Here is a 16,409-nt window from a genome sequence, read left to right as displayed (position 1 = left end):
CGATGCAAGAATGTTGAATTTGGGCCGGGATTTAGCTCAGTGGGGCCAGGCCTGCCTGGCAAGTGCAAGGTCCTGAGTTCAATTCCCGGAACAGACAAACACATATTGAATTGGAACAGCTCTAGCTCCGGGTGTTAATAGAAACACACCCCTGCCCTCTTGAGCTTTGTCATCTCTTCCTCGGGGGCAGGCTGCTTAGCTCTCGGGGACCATCGCGGCCTCCAGTCTCCTTCCCGGTCTTGGCCTGGGGAGTCAGCTCTCCCCCCACGGCCTGCAGCTGGGGGCGCAGCGAGCCCGGCCCACAGTGCGCCCTGGATTCGCGTCCCAGCCCCGACTTCAGCTCACTAGAGTGGGGGGAGGGGCAGCTGCGCCCCGCAGGAGGCGGCGTCCCACGCTCACCCACGAACGGACCGACCTGCTACCAGGCCCCAGCACCGGCCCCAGTCTCTCCGCGGCGGCCCCTCTCTCCCGAGCACCCCCTTTCTCTCGGACCTAGGCCCAGCGCGCTGACACTGCCCAGACACGACAGGTTCCGGCCGATTCCCCGCCCGAGGGACAGCGCCGTTCCCGACCCGGGAGGCCCGCCGGGTGGTGGGGGCCTCAGGGTGCTGGGCCGGGCGCTCCCCGGAGGCGGGGTTTAGACGATCAAATAGGAGTCCGGCTTCTCCGGGTCGTGGCGCCGGTACCGCTCGCACCCCAGCGCCCTCCCACCGAAGCCGGCGCGGGGAGGAATCGGGGCGAGGCGGGGGTCCGGGCGGGTCCCTTTCCCGCCCCGCGCCGCGCGCCGCTCCGTGGCTCCTTTGTCTCGGCGCGGCCTTCCTGCCTCTTCCTCCTCCTCCTCCCGCGGCTCCGCGCCCAGGGGCTGCTGACGCGGCCGGCAGGAACGCGCTTCCGGAGGGAGAGGCGGGCGGGCTTCCTGCGGCCCGGCCCCTCCTCCGGGCCGCGTCCTCCTCCTTCGGCCAGGGGAGGAGCCGCGAGACCCAGCGAGCGACTCGGCCGGCGGGGAGTGGAGCGGAGCTTGCGGGCGCCGGGAAGGTAGGGCGGGTCCGCGGGGCGCGGAGCGAGGCCGGGCCGGGGCGAGGCCGGGCCCGAGCGGCGGTTCCCAGGGCCGCTTTGTCCCGGTCGCCGTCGCCTCCCGCCCCGGGGGCGCCGTGCGCGCTCCCGGCCCGAGCACTGCGGCAGCGGGCGCGGCGCCGCGGGGGAGGCCGAGGGGCCGGGCCGGGCCGCGATCGGAACCCGGAGCGACCGGAACCCGGAGCGGGCCCAGCAGGCTCGATCCCTGGGCCGGTGTGAGGCCGCAGGGGTGGGCTTCCCGCGGCGAGTCCCAGAGCACGTTCACTTCGTCGGTCGCGTGCCGCGATGGGAGCGAGCGCAGGGGACCGGTGCTACCCTGGCCGGGCCGGGAACGGCACCGGGCCCACGCCGAGTGGAGCCCCTGCCGCGGGCCCGCCAGAGCAGGCTGTTGCGGTGCTGTCTAGTGCGACGCTCCGGCTGAGCCGGGAGCTGGAGGTGTGGTTTTATCCCCGCTTTACAGATGGGGAAACTGAGCCCCAGGGAGCCGAAGGACTGCCCGCGGTCATGCTGGAGCCGCGTTGGGCCCCAAGTAACCTTCCCAGCAGCAGTGTGGTCCGGAAAATCAGGTGTCAGACAGCTAAGTTAGAGTAGGTGCCCGGGACCCGCGGCCGCGTCCCTGCCTTCTTGCAATGTTAGGTTTCTGAAAACAGCCCTCCGTGCTACTGATGGCATCGTCCTTAAGGTTCTTTGGGGCGGCATTCCGCCTAGATGCTTAGGTGGGTGGAATTACTAGGCTATTTTGTATTGTTTTGATGGTATAAAAATAAGTGCGGGGAGAATTGTGATTAGACTTCTTTCTTAAACCGTCTACACCCTCTAGGGCATATATTTGGCCACTTTTATAAAACGAGGAGTTTGGTTGGAAGTTACCTAATCCGTATTTGTGGACATGAAGAGAACAGGACGTAATGCTCCCATTAATCGCATTTTAAGTAATTTCGGCCCATCGATCCATACTCAATGGGTGACTTCGATGATAAAGTAAGAAAACAAATGAAACAGATTAGCATTTGATGTCGGGCATTTGGGGAAAGTAGACTGTTATTAGAATCCTAATTAAAAAGGCAGGCATTAGGGGTAATACTTAAGTAAACAGCAAATAAATTCCAGCTTAACTCACTTTATGACTTCACAGACGCACAATTTTAAGTGCTTGATTTTGTTTTTTTTTAAGAACATAAAGTTCTACAATCCTCTCAGCATTCTGTTGCATGAAAAGTACGGAATCAACAGCTTTGAAAGCCAGTGGATTTAGTAATTTTGACACTTGGGCAGGTTCCTTCTAACTTTCTTTCTTTCTTTTTTTTTTTATTGGTACCGGGGATCGAACTCCCGTTCTTGCGCTTGCGCAGCAGGCAGCGAAACCACTGAGCTAAATCCCGGGCCCTTGTTCTTAACTTTCTGGTCAGTAGAGTTTAATACTGCCCCCAGTTCCCGTTTCAGAATAAAATGTGGTTCTACATCGATGTCGATGAATTCCTAACTCCAGGAAGGTCGCTGGGAGCCGAAATGAATCTCACGGTTTGGCCTGGTGCTGGTTTTCTTGAGAATATTTTGCCTTTATTGTTCAGCTTCTTGCTGAATAAACCGGGGCTTATTGACGTGGGGGTGTGCAGGGGAGTATTTTACCCCAGGAAAATATCACTCATTAATATTTTGTGAGTACGCTGGTTTGTCCGGAGCTATGCTGCCAGAGGGATGAGGTAAGCATTTGGTGACTGCTAAGTTTTAGAGAATGTTTGAGTTCTGAGAATTTTCAGCTTTGCACGTGTAAAAAGCTGAATTTATCTGAGCATTCATAGGGACTATTGTGAATTTTAGAATTCCCCACTTGAGGTCCCGCTTCTTGGTCGAGATCTGTGAGTCTGTGGGCAGAGTCTGAGAGGACTATACTGTGCCAATGTGTAAGAAGTCTGTATTTTTATTGGCAGTGTTTATTCTGACCTGTTTTTTGAGGTTTTTGTCCTTTATTTATTGCCGTAGCGGAGGGCTTCTTGGAGAAGGGGGAGGAGTTGGGGAGAAACAGCGCCTTGGCCTCTGGCTTCTGAAATAGCAGCATCCGTAGCTGTAGAAAGTTGAAAGAATGTTACAGAACACACTCCTATAAAGAGCTACAGGCCTGCAACTCAGAATATCGGTGCCTTAGAATATTTCACTAGGTAGCTCAGGAAAACATTACCTCTTTTTTGGGAGCTGTTGCCTAAAGGAGCCAAGGAGCCAAACCAGACTTTGTAAATTTCGCATTGATTTTAAAAATGGCTACTTAGGGGAGACCTTTGCCGAATGAAGTTTTCTTTATAAATTAACGAGGGGTTTTAAGAAGGCAGTGAACTTTAGAAGGTAGGTTAACCATGCTGTATTTAGCAATATGCTTAGGGTGTCTATCCCCTCATCGTGAAATGTATGAAAAATCTGCTTCAAATTACATATGTATATAAATGGACATGTATGTATACATATACCATGTAAGTATACATACTTATTTCTTATGGGGCCGGGATTGTTATACAGGTCTTCAAATACAGGTTCCTAACACTTAGGGATCTGTAAAATGACTCGCTGGAGTGTGTGTGTGGGTGTGTGATTTCATGAAGCTTAAGGATTTTATGATTATTTTATTATGATTAATATCTTACTGTATTGCTATAGAAGTATATGTATTCTAATCTATAAGTAAATGTGCATATATTGAGCATATGCATACTCCAGGTTTTTTTTTTTCTTTTTCTCTTTGTCATACCGGGGACTGAACCCAGGGCCTTTGCACTGAGCTACATCCCCCCCCCCCAAGGTTCCCTGAGTTGCTTAGTTACCCTTGCTGGGCTCACTTGTGATCTTCCTGCCTCAGCCTCCTGGAGTCCTGGGATTACACACCAGGGCCAACCACACCCAGCTACTCCAAGGTTTCTAGTGGGAAAAGTGGGTACCCAAGGGCTTTGGAGACCCTGCAGTAGGGGATGAGAACTGGTCAGATTTGGTGTCTAAAGTCCGGGTCCTGGCTGGGTGGTGCGTCCACGGGGCTGGCAGCGGAGCGCAGGGCTTGGCGGCCCTGGGGGGTGGGGATTGTGAACCCAGGGGTGGAGATGTCTGAGGCAGGTGAGTGCCGGGCAGGAACCGCGGAGGGAGCTGCGCCTGAGGTTGAGGCCCGGTCTTCTTGGCCTGCAGGCCGCGGGCGCAGACTGGACAGTGAGACCCGGCGCTCACTGGGCCAGGGGTGAAAGGGGTGTGATGTAGGACAGTGCTTCCCTCTCAGCTGCTTCTCCTAACTGCTGGTCCTCTGCGGGACATTTTCTTGCCCCATTTCCTGGGGTGGCTGCCATTGGCCACATTGGAGAAGCGCTTGGATGTAGTGAGGAGCAAGCCCGGGTTTCAGTGCCTCCGGGTGACCTCTGTCCAAACCCTGCACCTCCCGGGCTTTGGTTCTCGCACCTGATTCGGTCACCTGACCCAGGCGCTGCGGAGTCTGGTTCTCTCCCGTGAGCGCCCGCGCTCTGCGGGCTCCCAAGTGCACAGTGCCCGTGCGGCGGCCCGCAGTGCGCGAGGGTGAGCCTCGCAGTCCAGTTCGTCTGTCCGCAGGGTCCGAGTCTCAGGCGGCGAAAAAGTCGAAAAAATCCAGCACTGAGTGAATATAAATCAAGAAGTTGGCATGGTCGTTCATGTGCGGTGAATCGTCTGGTCGGGACAAGTTCTGTCCCGTTCAGGAAAACAGAACAAGTACCAAGAATGTTTTACACAGTGTGCTGTGATGCATCATAGGAGGTGTAATCCAAAAACATGCTGCATGCTGAAATTTAAAAATCTGTGACGGTAAGAGAGCCATTGCCACTGACCCCCTTAAAATCTCCCACCTCGCTTCAAACCCGTGTCCTGTCAACCTACTCCTCTCTGAAGCAGTTCTGGAAGTCCTCGTTCTCGAGTGTCTTTAGGAGGTGAGATCAAAAAATACATCGAGTGCTGGTGCTGGGTGCCATCTAACAGAAGCACTGTGGTGTCCCCCTCTTCATTTTGAACGGATTCAGGCCATCAAGGCTGCCACACCTGCACAACTAAAGACTCAGTAAAGAGTGGGGTATTTTGAGAGAGATGAATGGCATTGCAATTTATTATTACTGTAATAAATTTACAGAAATTAAACATTTGCCTTAGTTTTGTCATACTTCATATTCTCTTAATAATTTCTAATTTTTTTTTTTTGGAGACAGGGTCTCACTATGCAGTTTAGGCTGGCCTTGAACTCACTATGCAGCCCAGGCTGGCCAAGAATTTGCTGTGATCCTTCTGCCTCAGCCTCCTGAGTGTTTGGGATCATAGGCATGGATCACCACGCCTGGCCCTCTTAATAGTTTTTGAGAAAAAAGATCAGCATTGGCCTAAGAGGTTTTGGAAGACATGATGGAGATACAGCGGGCTGCCAAGCTTGGGCCGGTGTGAGTGAAGATGTGGAGGATGCAGGGTGATGTATTCAAAGTACTCTATAGCCAGGGCAGAGTCCCGTCCAATTAGCAGATAGTACTTGCCCATTTGGTTATCTATTAGGATGCGTGAGGGGTATGTGTATAAAATGAGGATTGAAGTCTTACCTTTGTCTATCGGGACACAGACATGATACAATTAGTTATAATAGAAGTTGGAGTAAAATTAACACCCTGTTATTGTGCATCCCTGAAGGTTTGCCATTTACTTTGGTAGCTAGGTGCTACCTAGAAGTGGTTCCCACCTGTAATCCCAGCTACTCAAAAGGCTGAGGCAGGAACATCGTGAGTTCCAGGTCAGCCTGGGCAAGTTAGTGGAACTTGTCTCAAAGTAAAAATAAAAGGTGTGTGTGTGCGTACATGCGTGTGCATGTGCTGGGGATATAGCTCAGTGGCAGCCCATCCCTGGGTTGGACCCCCCCCACTCTGAAAAAGTTTTGAAGACCACAAAGAAAGGAGTATTCTGTTTATTAGGGTTGTTGAATATACAGTTAAGGCCAAAAAAGGTCAGAAAGTGAGAAGAAAAATTAGCATTTTTGTTTTGCTTAGGGGGAGTATAGTTTCAGTCAAGGGATAAGGAACATACTTATTTGTAAAATCAGGCTTGTACCATTTGAACTATGGAAGTCACATTGTGGCATATAAATGTTGATTGAATGAATATCTAAATAACTTCATACTCTGTATAAAGTCAGAAATAGCAATTTATTAGCTCTTTCCCCACATCTCGTATTTTATGCCTTACGTATGATTTATTTCATATTATAACTTCAGTGCTTCTTAAAGAGCTAGTGGTGGTCATTACAGGAGGAGGTTGTAGTTTAGAAAAAGATGAAGTATTATAATGTCATCTTAGGGGAAATATAACGAAACAGTACACGAGGGGCTGTCCCGTGTTTAGAAAAGAGAAGAAGAAAGAAGCACCTGTTAGAGAAGCATTGGTGGCCTAGCAGGTGCGGCTGGAGTGCAGCTCGGTGTAGAGTGTACCTAGTAGGCAAGCAGGAGACCCTGGGTTTGTCCCCGGCACCAAAGGAAGAGGGATCGAGGTGACTGCTGGTCACTCCGGTTCGTATTTTAGAAGCCCGTGACCAGTGAGTGACTCGGTGAGCAAGAAGATCCAGTGATGAAGGCATCTGTGGCTGAGAGTTTTCCCATTCGCGGCCATGTTTTCTTCTTCCAACAGTTCTGAAGCAGATAGTCCCAGCTTATGGGCCAGTGACATGAGAGCTTAGATGACTGCTCCCTGCTTAGTTTCAGAACCCTAATGATGCTGTGCGCAGACCACACACCTGGCACTCTGTCCCTCTCACTTCTGTGGCGGAGGCGGGAGGCAGAGCTGAAGGTGGTTCAGAATTAGCTGGGTCAAGGAGGAACTTCAGAATGGGCTGCTCACAGAGTGGCTAAAATTATACGCTTTGGGGACATGACTCACCGTTCTCTTTAATTGAGCTCAGGTAGAACAAACGTGCTTGTTGTCATTGTTGATGTACCTTGGCCTGAACAGACTTCGGGCGCCCGCTCTGCCGCTGACCTACCTCCTCAATACTTTTTATTTTGAGACAGGGTCACGCTGCGTTGCCCAGGCCGAGCTCAGATGTGGGGTCCTACCCGGAGATTTTTTTTTTGAGACAGGGTCTTGCTATGCAGTTCAGGCTGGCCTTGAACTCACGGAAATCCTCCTGCCTCAGCCTCCTGAGTGCTGGGACTACAGGTGTGTGGCACCACACCTGTCCCGGAGATATTTTTTTACCCCCCCCCCCCAGTTGAAGTCTATCCTATTGGATCCCTCTCACACTTGTGAGGAACTGGGTGGTGGTGGGGGTTGGTGTCCACACTCTCATTTTCCTGGAGATGGTGGGTAGTCACTTGCGATGAGTTTTATTTCATTCGTTGATGCTGTAATTTTGTTTGAGTATCTGGCTGTGTTGTGAGCTGTCTGCAGATTTCATATTGTTTTGTGAACCAAGAGCTTTGGAGCAACCAAATCGTTGGTGGGAGTTTAGCAGCCTCAGGCCAGTGTCATCATTGGGTAGAGAGAGGTTCAGGTTCCTTAAACCCGTTTTTCTTCTGGGTGGGAGTAGTGAATTTGGGACGTTTTCTAGCTTATCCTGAGGTTGTCTGTCCATTGTGTAGCAGGAGTGGCAGGGACTGCCTTGAGCTGCTAGCTCTCAGCCACGAGTTCCTGAGCCTCTTCTCTTCCCATTGTTTTTTTTTTTTTTTTGGTACCGGGGATTGAACTTGGGTCCTTGCACTTGTGAGGCAGGCGGCAGAACCACTGAGCTAGATCCCCGGCCCCTCTCTTCTCTTTTCTAACCCCTCTTTATTTTATCCTTCCTGCTAAATTTTGGCAGTCATGAATTCTTGCTTATTATTTGGGTGATAAACACCTCAGTCATCACCACCAGACCTCTTCCTGCCAGACAGAAAGAAATGCTGAGCTTTAATCATCCGTCCTGTAAGGAAAAGATGCTTTCTCTGTGGTATGAATTCATCCCCGCTGTCAACCTCTGCTGATACAGAGCTCAGCGTGGTTTCTGTTTCTTTGTTTCTCGCTCTTCGCGTTTTATTATCCTCTATGAGAGGCAAGCAGGGTGAACAACATTCTAATTCCTGGATTCCTTCAGTTTGGCTGTTCTTTTTCTGGAATACACTCCTTTTTAATATTAAAATGTTATTGACAAAAAGATGTTGCTGACATTTTTTTCCTTTTTAAAAGCAGATGCAGAAAGTGGTGGTGGAACAACTTGAGATAAATCCAGCTTTATTATATCTTTAGGGGAGATTTATGATATACCATATATAGGTATCAGAATCTTTCCCACCACTAAGGTGAAAAGGTTTACGAATGTTATAACAGAAAAGCAAGTATTTGAAGAATAGGAACTTTTAGCTTTTCATGTTAGAAATCTAATTATATTGAAAGCTAGGGATTTTCACTCAGATCTGGATTCATATTACAACTCCGTCACAGGCCTAGTGATAAATATTTGTTGACTTTATTTATATTGAATACAAATGTGACTTTGTATAAAGATTTTATTGGAAGAAACCCAGTGGATACTTTTTTCTCTATGAGTTGGCTTATAGGGACCTTCTTTTAAAACTTCGAAATAAACCCAACTCTCTACTTTTTTTTAAAGTGATTTTTTTCTAGAGTGTAATTAATTTCTCAAAGATAGTATAGGTTGAACATCCCTAATCTGAAAATCTGAAATGCTCCAAAATCCCAAACTTTTCAAGCACCAACATGCCACACATCGAATGACTATTCCACACCTGACCTCCTCTCACACGTCATTTTCAGTTGCAGGCATAGGAAAAATAATGCATCACGGTCCTTCAACTAGGTGTATATGGTGTATATGAAACATACATGAATTTCATTTTTGGACTTGAGTCCCATACCTAGGATATCTCATTTTCTATGTGCAAATATTCCAAAATCTGAAAAAAAAAAAGCCAAAACATTTTTGGTTCCAAACATTTCAAATAAGGGAGTCTCATCTGTACATATGAAGGGTTTTTTAAAAAAGATTTTATCTATAAATGTAAAAGGAAATGCCAAGTGAGTTATTTATAACACAGCTTGAAAATATTAATAATGAGTGTATATTTAAAAATTTGGAGAGGTTGTAAAACCACTGTAACATCTTTATGAAAAGAGTTTACTGTGAAGAGTAAAATAAGTATTCACTCTTTGATAGAGGGAACGATTGCATATATTTGGGGATGTTAACTACTAAAATGAGTTTTATTTGTATGATATCCTTAAGAATATTTTTTGGTCAAGGAATGGATTGTGACTCCTTATATAAAATTAAATATGGTTAAAAAAAATGATCTTAGCGTGAAGTTCTTTTGTAGGAACAAGACATAAGACCTGTGTCTATACTTAAGAAACATGACAATTAAAATAACTTTTGGCCTCCACTCACTTTGAATTCCCACGAAAAAAATTCATAGACCATTACAAGCCTTTTCCATTTTTGTGTTCTGAGTCAGTTCTAATACAAGATGGGTGTTCTTTCTTTTAAAATAGTGACTTAGTAGGCCTTCAGAAAATACAGTGTCATGAAGAGCAAACCCGGTCAGAATCGGGTGCTCAGGCTTTCATTATTTATTTATTTTACCCCTGATACTGAGAATGGAACTCAGGACCTTGTGCTTGCTGGACAGGCACGGTGCTACTGAGCTAAATCTCTGGCCCTTTCAGGTTTTAATTCCACCTTTACATCCTTTGCTTCCTCCTGTGATTTGGTTTCTTCATCTGTAGAATAAGGATATCATTCCCAACCTCATGGCGTTCTTTGGAGGAGATTACATACCATCATTTCTATAATTATCTTTATCATTAGTCTTTTGAAGGTGTTGAGATCAAAGTCTGATGTGTTAAGGTAAATGAAGTAATGTTTTGTTACTAATTACCTTAAAGCATCCGAATTCAGTGTGCTGTAATATCCTTGTCTGCCTCCTATCTGCTTTCCTTCTTCCTTTTTCCTGCAGTCTGCAGTGGATAGCAGTCCCTGAATGAATTCAAGCTAGTAATTTTGTTTGAGTAATACAGAATTCTGATTGAACCTTACTAGGAAGCTCTATTTTCAGGGTGGTTTCCTTCTATTATCTGCTAGGTTTGCTTCCCCAGGACCCAGGACTCCTCAGTTGCTCTTCCTTATTTCATTTTCTTTTCTTTTTTTTTTTTTCTTTTTGAGACGGGGACTTAAATGCAGTTCAGGATGCCCTGAACGCACGGTGATCCTCCCGCCTCCCAAGTGCTGGGATCACAGGCGTGCTCCACCACACCCAGCTCTTATTTCTGTTAGCTGTGTTATGCCCCACCCTGCTGATTCCTTAAGCTGTTCTGTGATGTTAGTTTTTAGACATAACTGTGTTGTGTGTAACAAGATAATCCCAAACACCCAGGTTTGGCTGCTTTTATTGTTCTACATACCCATTGTTAGGAATCTAATAGATAGAAAGCACATTAAATAGAACAATCCTACTTCGACATAGAGCCTGAAAACAGTGTAATAACTGCATATTGATACTGAAGTTGTCAAGCGCAACATGAGTAATGGATGGCCACAGTCTGCAGGCATCTCCTTTTGTAGTTGTGTTGTTTCTAAGCCTCTCCTTTCTTCGCATCTTGTGTCTTTCCTAATGTGGATCCATCCATCCAGGGTTATCTGGTTATAATTTCAACAGAAGGAAGCAAAATGCTCAAACATTTTATTCATATTGTATTAATAATCGTAACAAGTAACACTTAGGGAGTACTTATTATCTGCTAGAGTTTGTTACAGATATTACAGGTGTATCAACTTAAATGTCAAGCCTCTAAGGTACATCGGGTGTTTCCCTCTGCGGGGAGGAAGCAGGTGCAGGCTGGCCAGCTGTGCCAGGCCTCCAAGTGCCCATTCTCAGCTCTGTGCTGTTTTGTGCAGTGTGGCCTCGAGCTGCCTTCCTTGAGCTTCGGTTTTGTTTGTGATCCCCGAGGAGACTCCTTTTGTCATCATTAGCTCCTTTGTTATCGTTTATTTCCAGATGTCCTCCAAAGCCTCCTGGGCTTCTAGGTGGGGCTTTTGCAGGTAGAGTCTGGGGGTTTGGAGCCAGGGGACTATGGGTTGAAATGTGCGCCAAAACACGCCTCTCCTCCCTTTAAGTAGTGGATGTCTTGTGTGCGTAAGTGGTCCCAGCAATGAGGGAAGTAACTAAGATGATCACATTATCATTTATTATAGTAAGACTTTGTGGTAGCCACAGAGCTCACATGAAGAAACGACTTGCAGGTGATGACAGTTGTCAGGCAGGTCAGCCACATGCGTCTCCTGTGGGGGCATAAGAGCTGGATATGCCCGACACAACTCTTCCACGCAAGGCATTTGCCTTTGTTCTCATGAGTGTGGGTGTCCTGCCTGGGGGTCACCAGCCTTGTCTTTCTTTCCTTCCCACTTCTTGCCTCACCGAGGAGGTTCAAAAATGCCTGCAGAAAACACCTCTCGCGCTCTGTCCAGCAGATTCTACCCCTGCCACCACTGTGTCAGGGGCTCCTGTGCCCCTCCTTGGCCTTCGAGGCACAGTGTGGGGACGTCGTCCATGAGGGCTGGAGCTGAAGAGCCCACTTCTCCCGGTGACCCTGCCAGTCCTTTCTGCATGCTTCTCGGAGGTTCTCAGTGAGATCCAGGCCCAGGCGCACCCTGATAAACGAAGCATCTTTCTAGGCACTGGCCTTTCCTTTTCTTTGGCCCACCGTATTCACGGTACCCCTCTTTCTGGAGTCGCCCTGGGATAAACTGCCTCCCAGCCCCGGGCTGGGCTGTGCTGAGCCGCGTGTGTGACCCAGCTCCCTGTCCATCTCCTTCATGTCCTCGGCCATGGGGCCCTTCTCCCACCTCCCTCTTCCCTGGTTGCTGGGTCTTTCCTCCTCTTTGTTGCAAACTTCCTGTCAGCAGTTCCTTTTGGTTTCTTCCCCTGGGCCTGCCCTGCCAGGGTGAATTCAGCGATCCCAGCTTCAGGGGCTGGGACCCCAGCATATACCCCACGAGATTAAGCCGCTGCGATTTCAGTTCTGAGTTTGTGCTTTTGTGCAAATTAATAATAATAAACATCCGGATTATCTGGTTGGCCACCTTATAGATGAGCAGTTATTATTTCAGGGCCTTTTATTTGTAAATTAATTTGGGTTTCATAACGTTTTGGCTTCAGGGACATAAGCATGAGGCATTTTACAGCCAGGTTTTGGTTGGGTTATATATAACTTGAAAGGACTGAAAATTGCCCACTAGAGTATCTATAGTAACTTTTCCATTTATAGAGCGTCTGCAGATTAATTTTTTTCCTGAATTTTTTTTTTTAAATGTTGAGACTAGATCTCATAGAGTCACCAAGTTGCCCACTCTTGGGCTTGAACTGGTCATCCTCCTGCCTCAGCCTCCCAGAGGAGTGCTGGGATTACAGGCAGGTGCCATCACGTCTGGCTACACATTGAGGAATTCTGAGACATTGTTCTTCTGCCAGTTCCTGAGTAACGTCAGAGAAAAGTGTCATGTAATTTAATACAGTTTAGCATAAAGCTTGAGCGGTGACTTTGTGCAGTACTTGGAGGCTCGATCGCTGATCACTGACACCGGGCCATTTCCCTGGCGCCTGCAGCCTGTCCTGGCACCCACAGGTGTGCCCGTGGGCGTTAGGGCACAGAGCAGCACTGTCTGCACCCCAGCCTCCCCTTGTCTCCCAGCAGTTGGCCTGGGCCCGGTTCGGTTTGTGGCCCCTTTCCTCCTCCCTGCTGTGCGCAGAGGTGGAGCCCAGGGGCCTGGTGGTCCCTCCGTGTCACCTCCTTTCCCGTGCACGCCCCTCTTCAGCTCTGCCCTCAGCCCCGGCTGCTCTGAGGCAGTTACAGCCTAGACAGGGTGCCTCCCTGCAGGCACCACTTCCCACAGCTCTGCGCGCGCTTTCTTCTGTATGAAAAGCGATGGCGCCTCTCGGTTCCCTTTTTCTCTCACCCTTCCTTCTCCAAGCAAATTTCAGTCCACGCAGCTGCCTGCCTCCTATTCGTGTTCTTGTCATTTTGTCGGTTGCTGTTTTCTTGTTTTTGTGGTGCTGGGATCAGACCCAGGATCTTGTACACTGCATCCCAGCCCCTCCCTCCGCTGCTGCTTTCTGAGCTCACACATAGGTCGCCCCGTGCTTGAACCTTGGCGGTGGTTTTTGTGCTTCTTTCCTAACTCCTGTCTGCCAACCACCCTCTTCCTCGTGAGAGTCCTGCCACGTGTGCGACCTCCTGTTACTGTCCTGCCCCAAGTTGCTCGGTTTCTCTCCTATTTATAGAATAAACTCTAAACTCTTTCTGCATGGACAGCACTTGGTGACCTCCTTCCTGGCCCCTCTCGGTTCCTGCTATTTCCAGCTCAGAACTTAAATCTCTGAAATATATAAGCACTTCAAGATTCTTTTTTGGCCTTTTTAATATTTTAAGTTTGTAAAATAATAAAATTTATATTTAGGGTAGAAATTTATGAGGATAAAATAATAACTCATTTTACCAACAGGGTATAACATATGTTTTCTTTCTTTTTTCTGTAAAGAGAAAAAGTAGGACAAAGGATTCCAGCTTGGGAGCAGAGGAGACCGCAAAGCATAGCGCTAGAAAAGGTCACTACAGTCCTTCCCAGGGCTCCGTGGTGCTGCACATGCAGACCCTGGCGAGGAAAGTAGCTTCCCGCCGCCTTCGCTGTGCCTTCAACTTTAGCTGAAATCCTTGGTCTCCATGGAGCCTCCAGAGTTGGCTACGCAGATTTCAGGGTCTCCAACGCACCGTGTCCTGTCTTCTCTGCAGAAGCCGTCACGTTTCTGTACTGATTTGTATTTTCGTCTTTGAACTGAACTGACAGTTCCTTGAAGCAGCAGTCATTTGTGTTTCCAGACAGGACACGAAACCCGAGCTCACTCCCCAGAGAGAGGGAGCCAGCCGCAGAGTCCAGGGGATAGTGTGTGAGGTAGGAGGGAAGGTGCGCAGTCGCCAGGGCTGCTTGTGGAAGCTCTTTGGTGGTAAACGTGAATTCTATCCAGGCCAGAAACGAAGGAGCTAGCGTGAATGAGTGAAAGAGTGGAGGCAGACAGGTCAGGCAGGGAGAGAGTGCTCTTGCAGGACTGGTAGGAAGGGGCCGCCCGTTGTAGCACGCTGAGGATGGAGAAGGCGGTGTAGCCGGCTGGTGGTAGACCTCCGACCACACTGCAGGGACGCGGGTAGGGTCAGGACAGGGCCCCACCGACACCTTTCGCCAGGTCCCCTCCTCACGGGCTGGCTCGTGTCAGTGCCCCGGAAGTGCACCGCCTGGCAAACGACCCGCCCCCGGCCCCCCGAGGTTGTTCCTCTGGGGCGGGAAGGCGTCTGGGGATCTGCCGCGCCGCTCTTGGCCCGGGGCCACAGCTCGTTGTCACGGGCGTGTGGAGGACGGGCCTCTGCCTGTCTCCAGCCGCTCCTCACACGCGCCAGGGCTCCAGGGCCTTCCGGAGACGGCCAGGCTCACGGGGAGGCTCTGGAGCCTTCTTGGCTGCTCCGAGAGCTTCTTCATTTTATATACTTCTTAATTTTTATTTTTACTGCGCACATTTGCAGTGCATACACGATTACATGGGCGTCAGTCCATTACCTGACACATTTCAATTCTTTTGCCTTGTCTTCCCCTGCCTGTCTCCGGGTTCGCACCCTCTTGGACCCCTCCTCGTTACTCTTAAACACGCTTCTGCTCCGTGACCTCTCCCTTTCCCTGCGGCTGGCCTCCATGACACCAGCCAGTGCCTCCTCCGTCTAATGCCAGCGCCGGTGTCTCTGTGTCTCTGTGTCTCTGTGTCTCTGTGTCTCGGTGCCCAGCGCTCGCGGGACGGTTGACCTCCGTCCTTTAGTCTTTCCAGCGCTGCCCTTGTCCCCGCAGCTGCTCTTCAACACCGGTGGCTCCTTTTGCTGGCCCGTGGGCTTGGAGCTCTCCCCGAGGCTCAAGGGTTTCCCATGTCTTTGTTTGGCTCGTCCAGGCCTAGAGGGAAAGGACGGTGGCATTTGAAGTAATATTTTAAAGCAACATAGCCTCCGAATATTAGGTAACATTTTTTGTTGCCTAGTGGGTTTATCTCAGTGAGATGCTCTGAATTGTATGGTATTTTGCAAGCTTTCCCAAGGTAGTCCAGTGGTCGTTAGCATGGCCTGGAGAAATACGCAGCAGTCCTTATATGGGACAAATATTTGTTCTGCTCGCTTGGTGTGGAAGCCGGCCAGACGCACACTGGGCACAGGGATGCGCTTCCTCAGGGCCCTGCTTGGTCTGCGGGCTCCTCGGTGTGGCCTGGGGGATGGCTTTCCACCCGTGGGTGGACCCCGCACCCCACCTGTCAGGCAGGACCTGAGTGTCAGCCTCTGCGGGTCCCTTGGACGCATTACAGTGACCCTAAGCAGCACCGTGAGCAGGGGCAGCGCGGGGGTCCCGGTGCCCGAGGTCCGCAGCCTGAGCCCTGGAGGCCGAGGGCGTTGAGGGAAACCGGTTCTCTACCAGGGAGTCGCTGGCCTTGTTTCTTACCAAAGGAAATTTCCCAAGGGGAAAATTCATAGTTAAGCTGGGACAGAATTGTTTTCATTAAGAAAGGGAAAAGAACAGTACAACAATTTTTTTTTTTTTGGTACCAGGGATCGAACTCGGGTCCTCGCGCTTGGAAGGCAGGCGGCGAAACCACTGAGCTAAATCCCCGGCCCCAGTACAATTTTTTAAACAAACAAAAACCTTACTGTCGTACAACTGTCTTCTCCAAGTCTCTTTGGTTATTTTACGTGCTTCTGAACTGATAACTGGCATTCCTATCTCGTTAATGTACACATTGCTTCCAGACTTATTCTGTGGGTCTTTTAATGTTGCTGTATTGTTATTTTTATGACTAATAGTCCATAAAGTTGCTGCAGTTGGATTGCCCTAGTATACCACCGAATAGGATGCTTGCATTTTTTGCCTGTTGGAAATAGAGAACCATACTAAACCTGGGTGCATGTATATCACCTTTTATATATATATATATATATATATATATATATATATATATATATATATACTGGGGATCGAACTCTGGTCTTTCCGCTTGCAAGGCAGGCGGCGGAACCACTGAGCTAAATCCCCGGCCCCACCTTTTATATTTTAATTATTTTCTCACATAGTTTTGATTATTCATTCACCTTAGGGTGAATTCCCAGTGATTGAATTGGTGAGTTAGATAGCAGAAACCTCTTTTCAATGTCTTTTTTTTCATGATGTTGCCACACTATTTTCAAATAGCTTCCAACTGGCTTCAGCTATTGAAATTGATTGACAACTACCAGTTGGTTTC

The 16,409-nt window shown here is 48.9% G+C and overlaps 1 protein-coding gene across 4 annotated transcripts in view; it reads left to right on the top strand.

The window, feature by feature from the left end:
* The first annotated feature begins 406 nt into the window (after positions 1–406).
* The window catches only part of Itgb1 (integrin subunit beta 1), a 51,608-nt gene continuing 35,605 nt past the window's right edge, over positions 407–16,409 (top strand). For 2 of the 4 annotated variants that reach the window (XM_004861882.4, XM_087206943.1), the window contains exon 1: positions 902–1,035. Coding sequence is in view for 1 of the 4 variants with exons in the window: in XM_087206941.1 (XP_087063067.1) it covers positions 2,035–2,055 (21 nt within the window). In the remaining 3 variants the exon portion in view is untranslated. Of the gene's footprint in view, positions 530–901; positions 1,036–1,899; positions 2,056–16,409 lie in introns of those variants that run through there. The other 2 variants (XM_021242094.2, XM_087206941.1) reach the window with 2 other exon arrangements.

This window comes from Heterocephalus glaber, unplaced genomic scaffold, assembly GCF_053883595.1.
Source record: "Heterocephalus glaber isolate CG9 unplaced genomic scaffold, H.glaber_assembly_v1.0 deba00000738, whole genome shotgun sequence".
Classification (NCBI taxonomy): domain Eukaryota; kingdom Metazoa; phylum Chordata; class Mammalia; order Rodentia; family Bathyergidae; genus Heterocephalus; species Heterocephalus glaber.
This window is presented reverse-complemented; position numbering and strand designations above follow the sequence as displayed.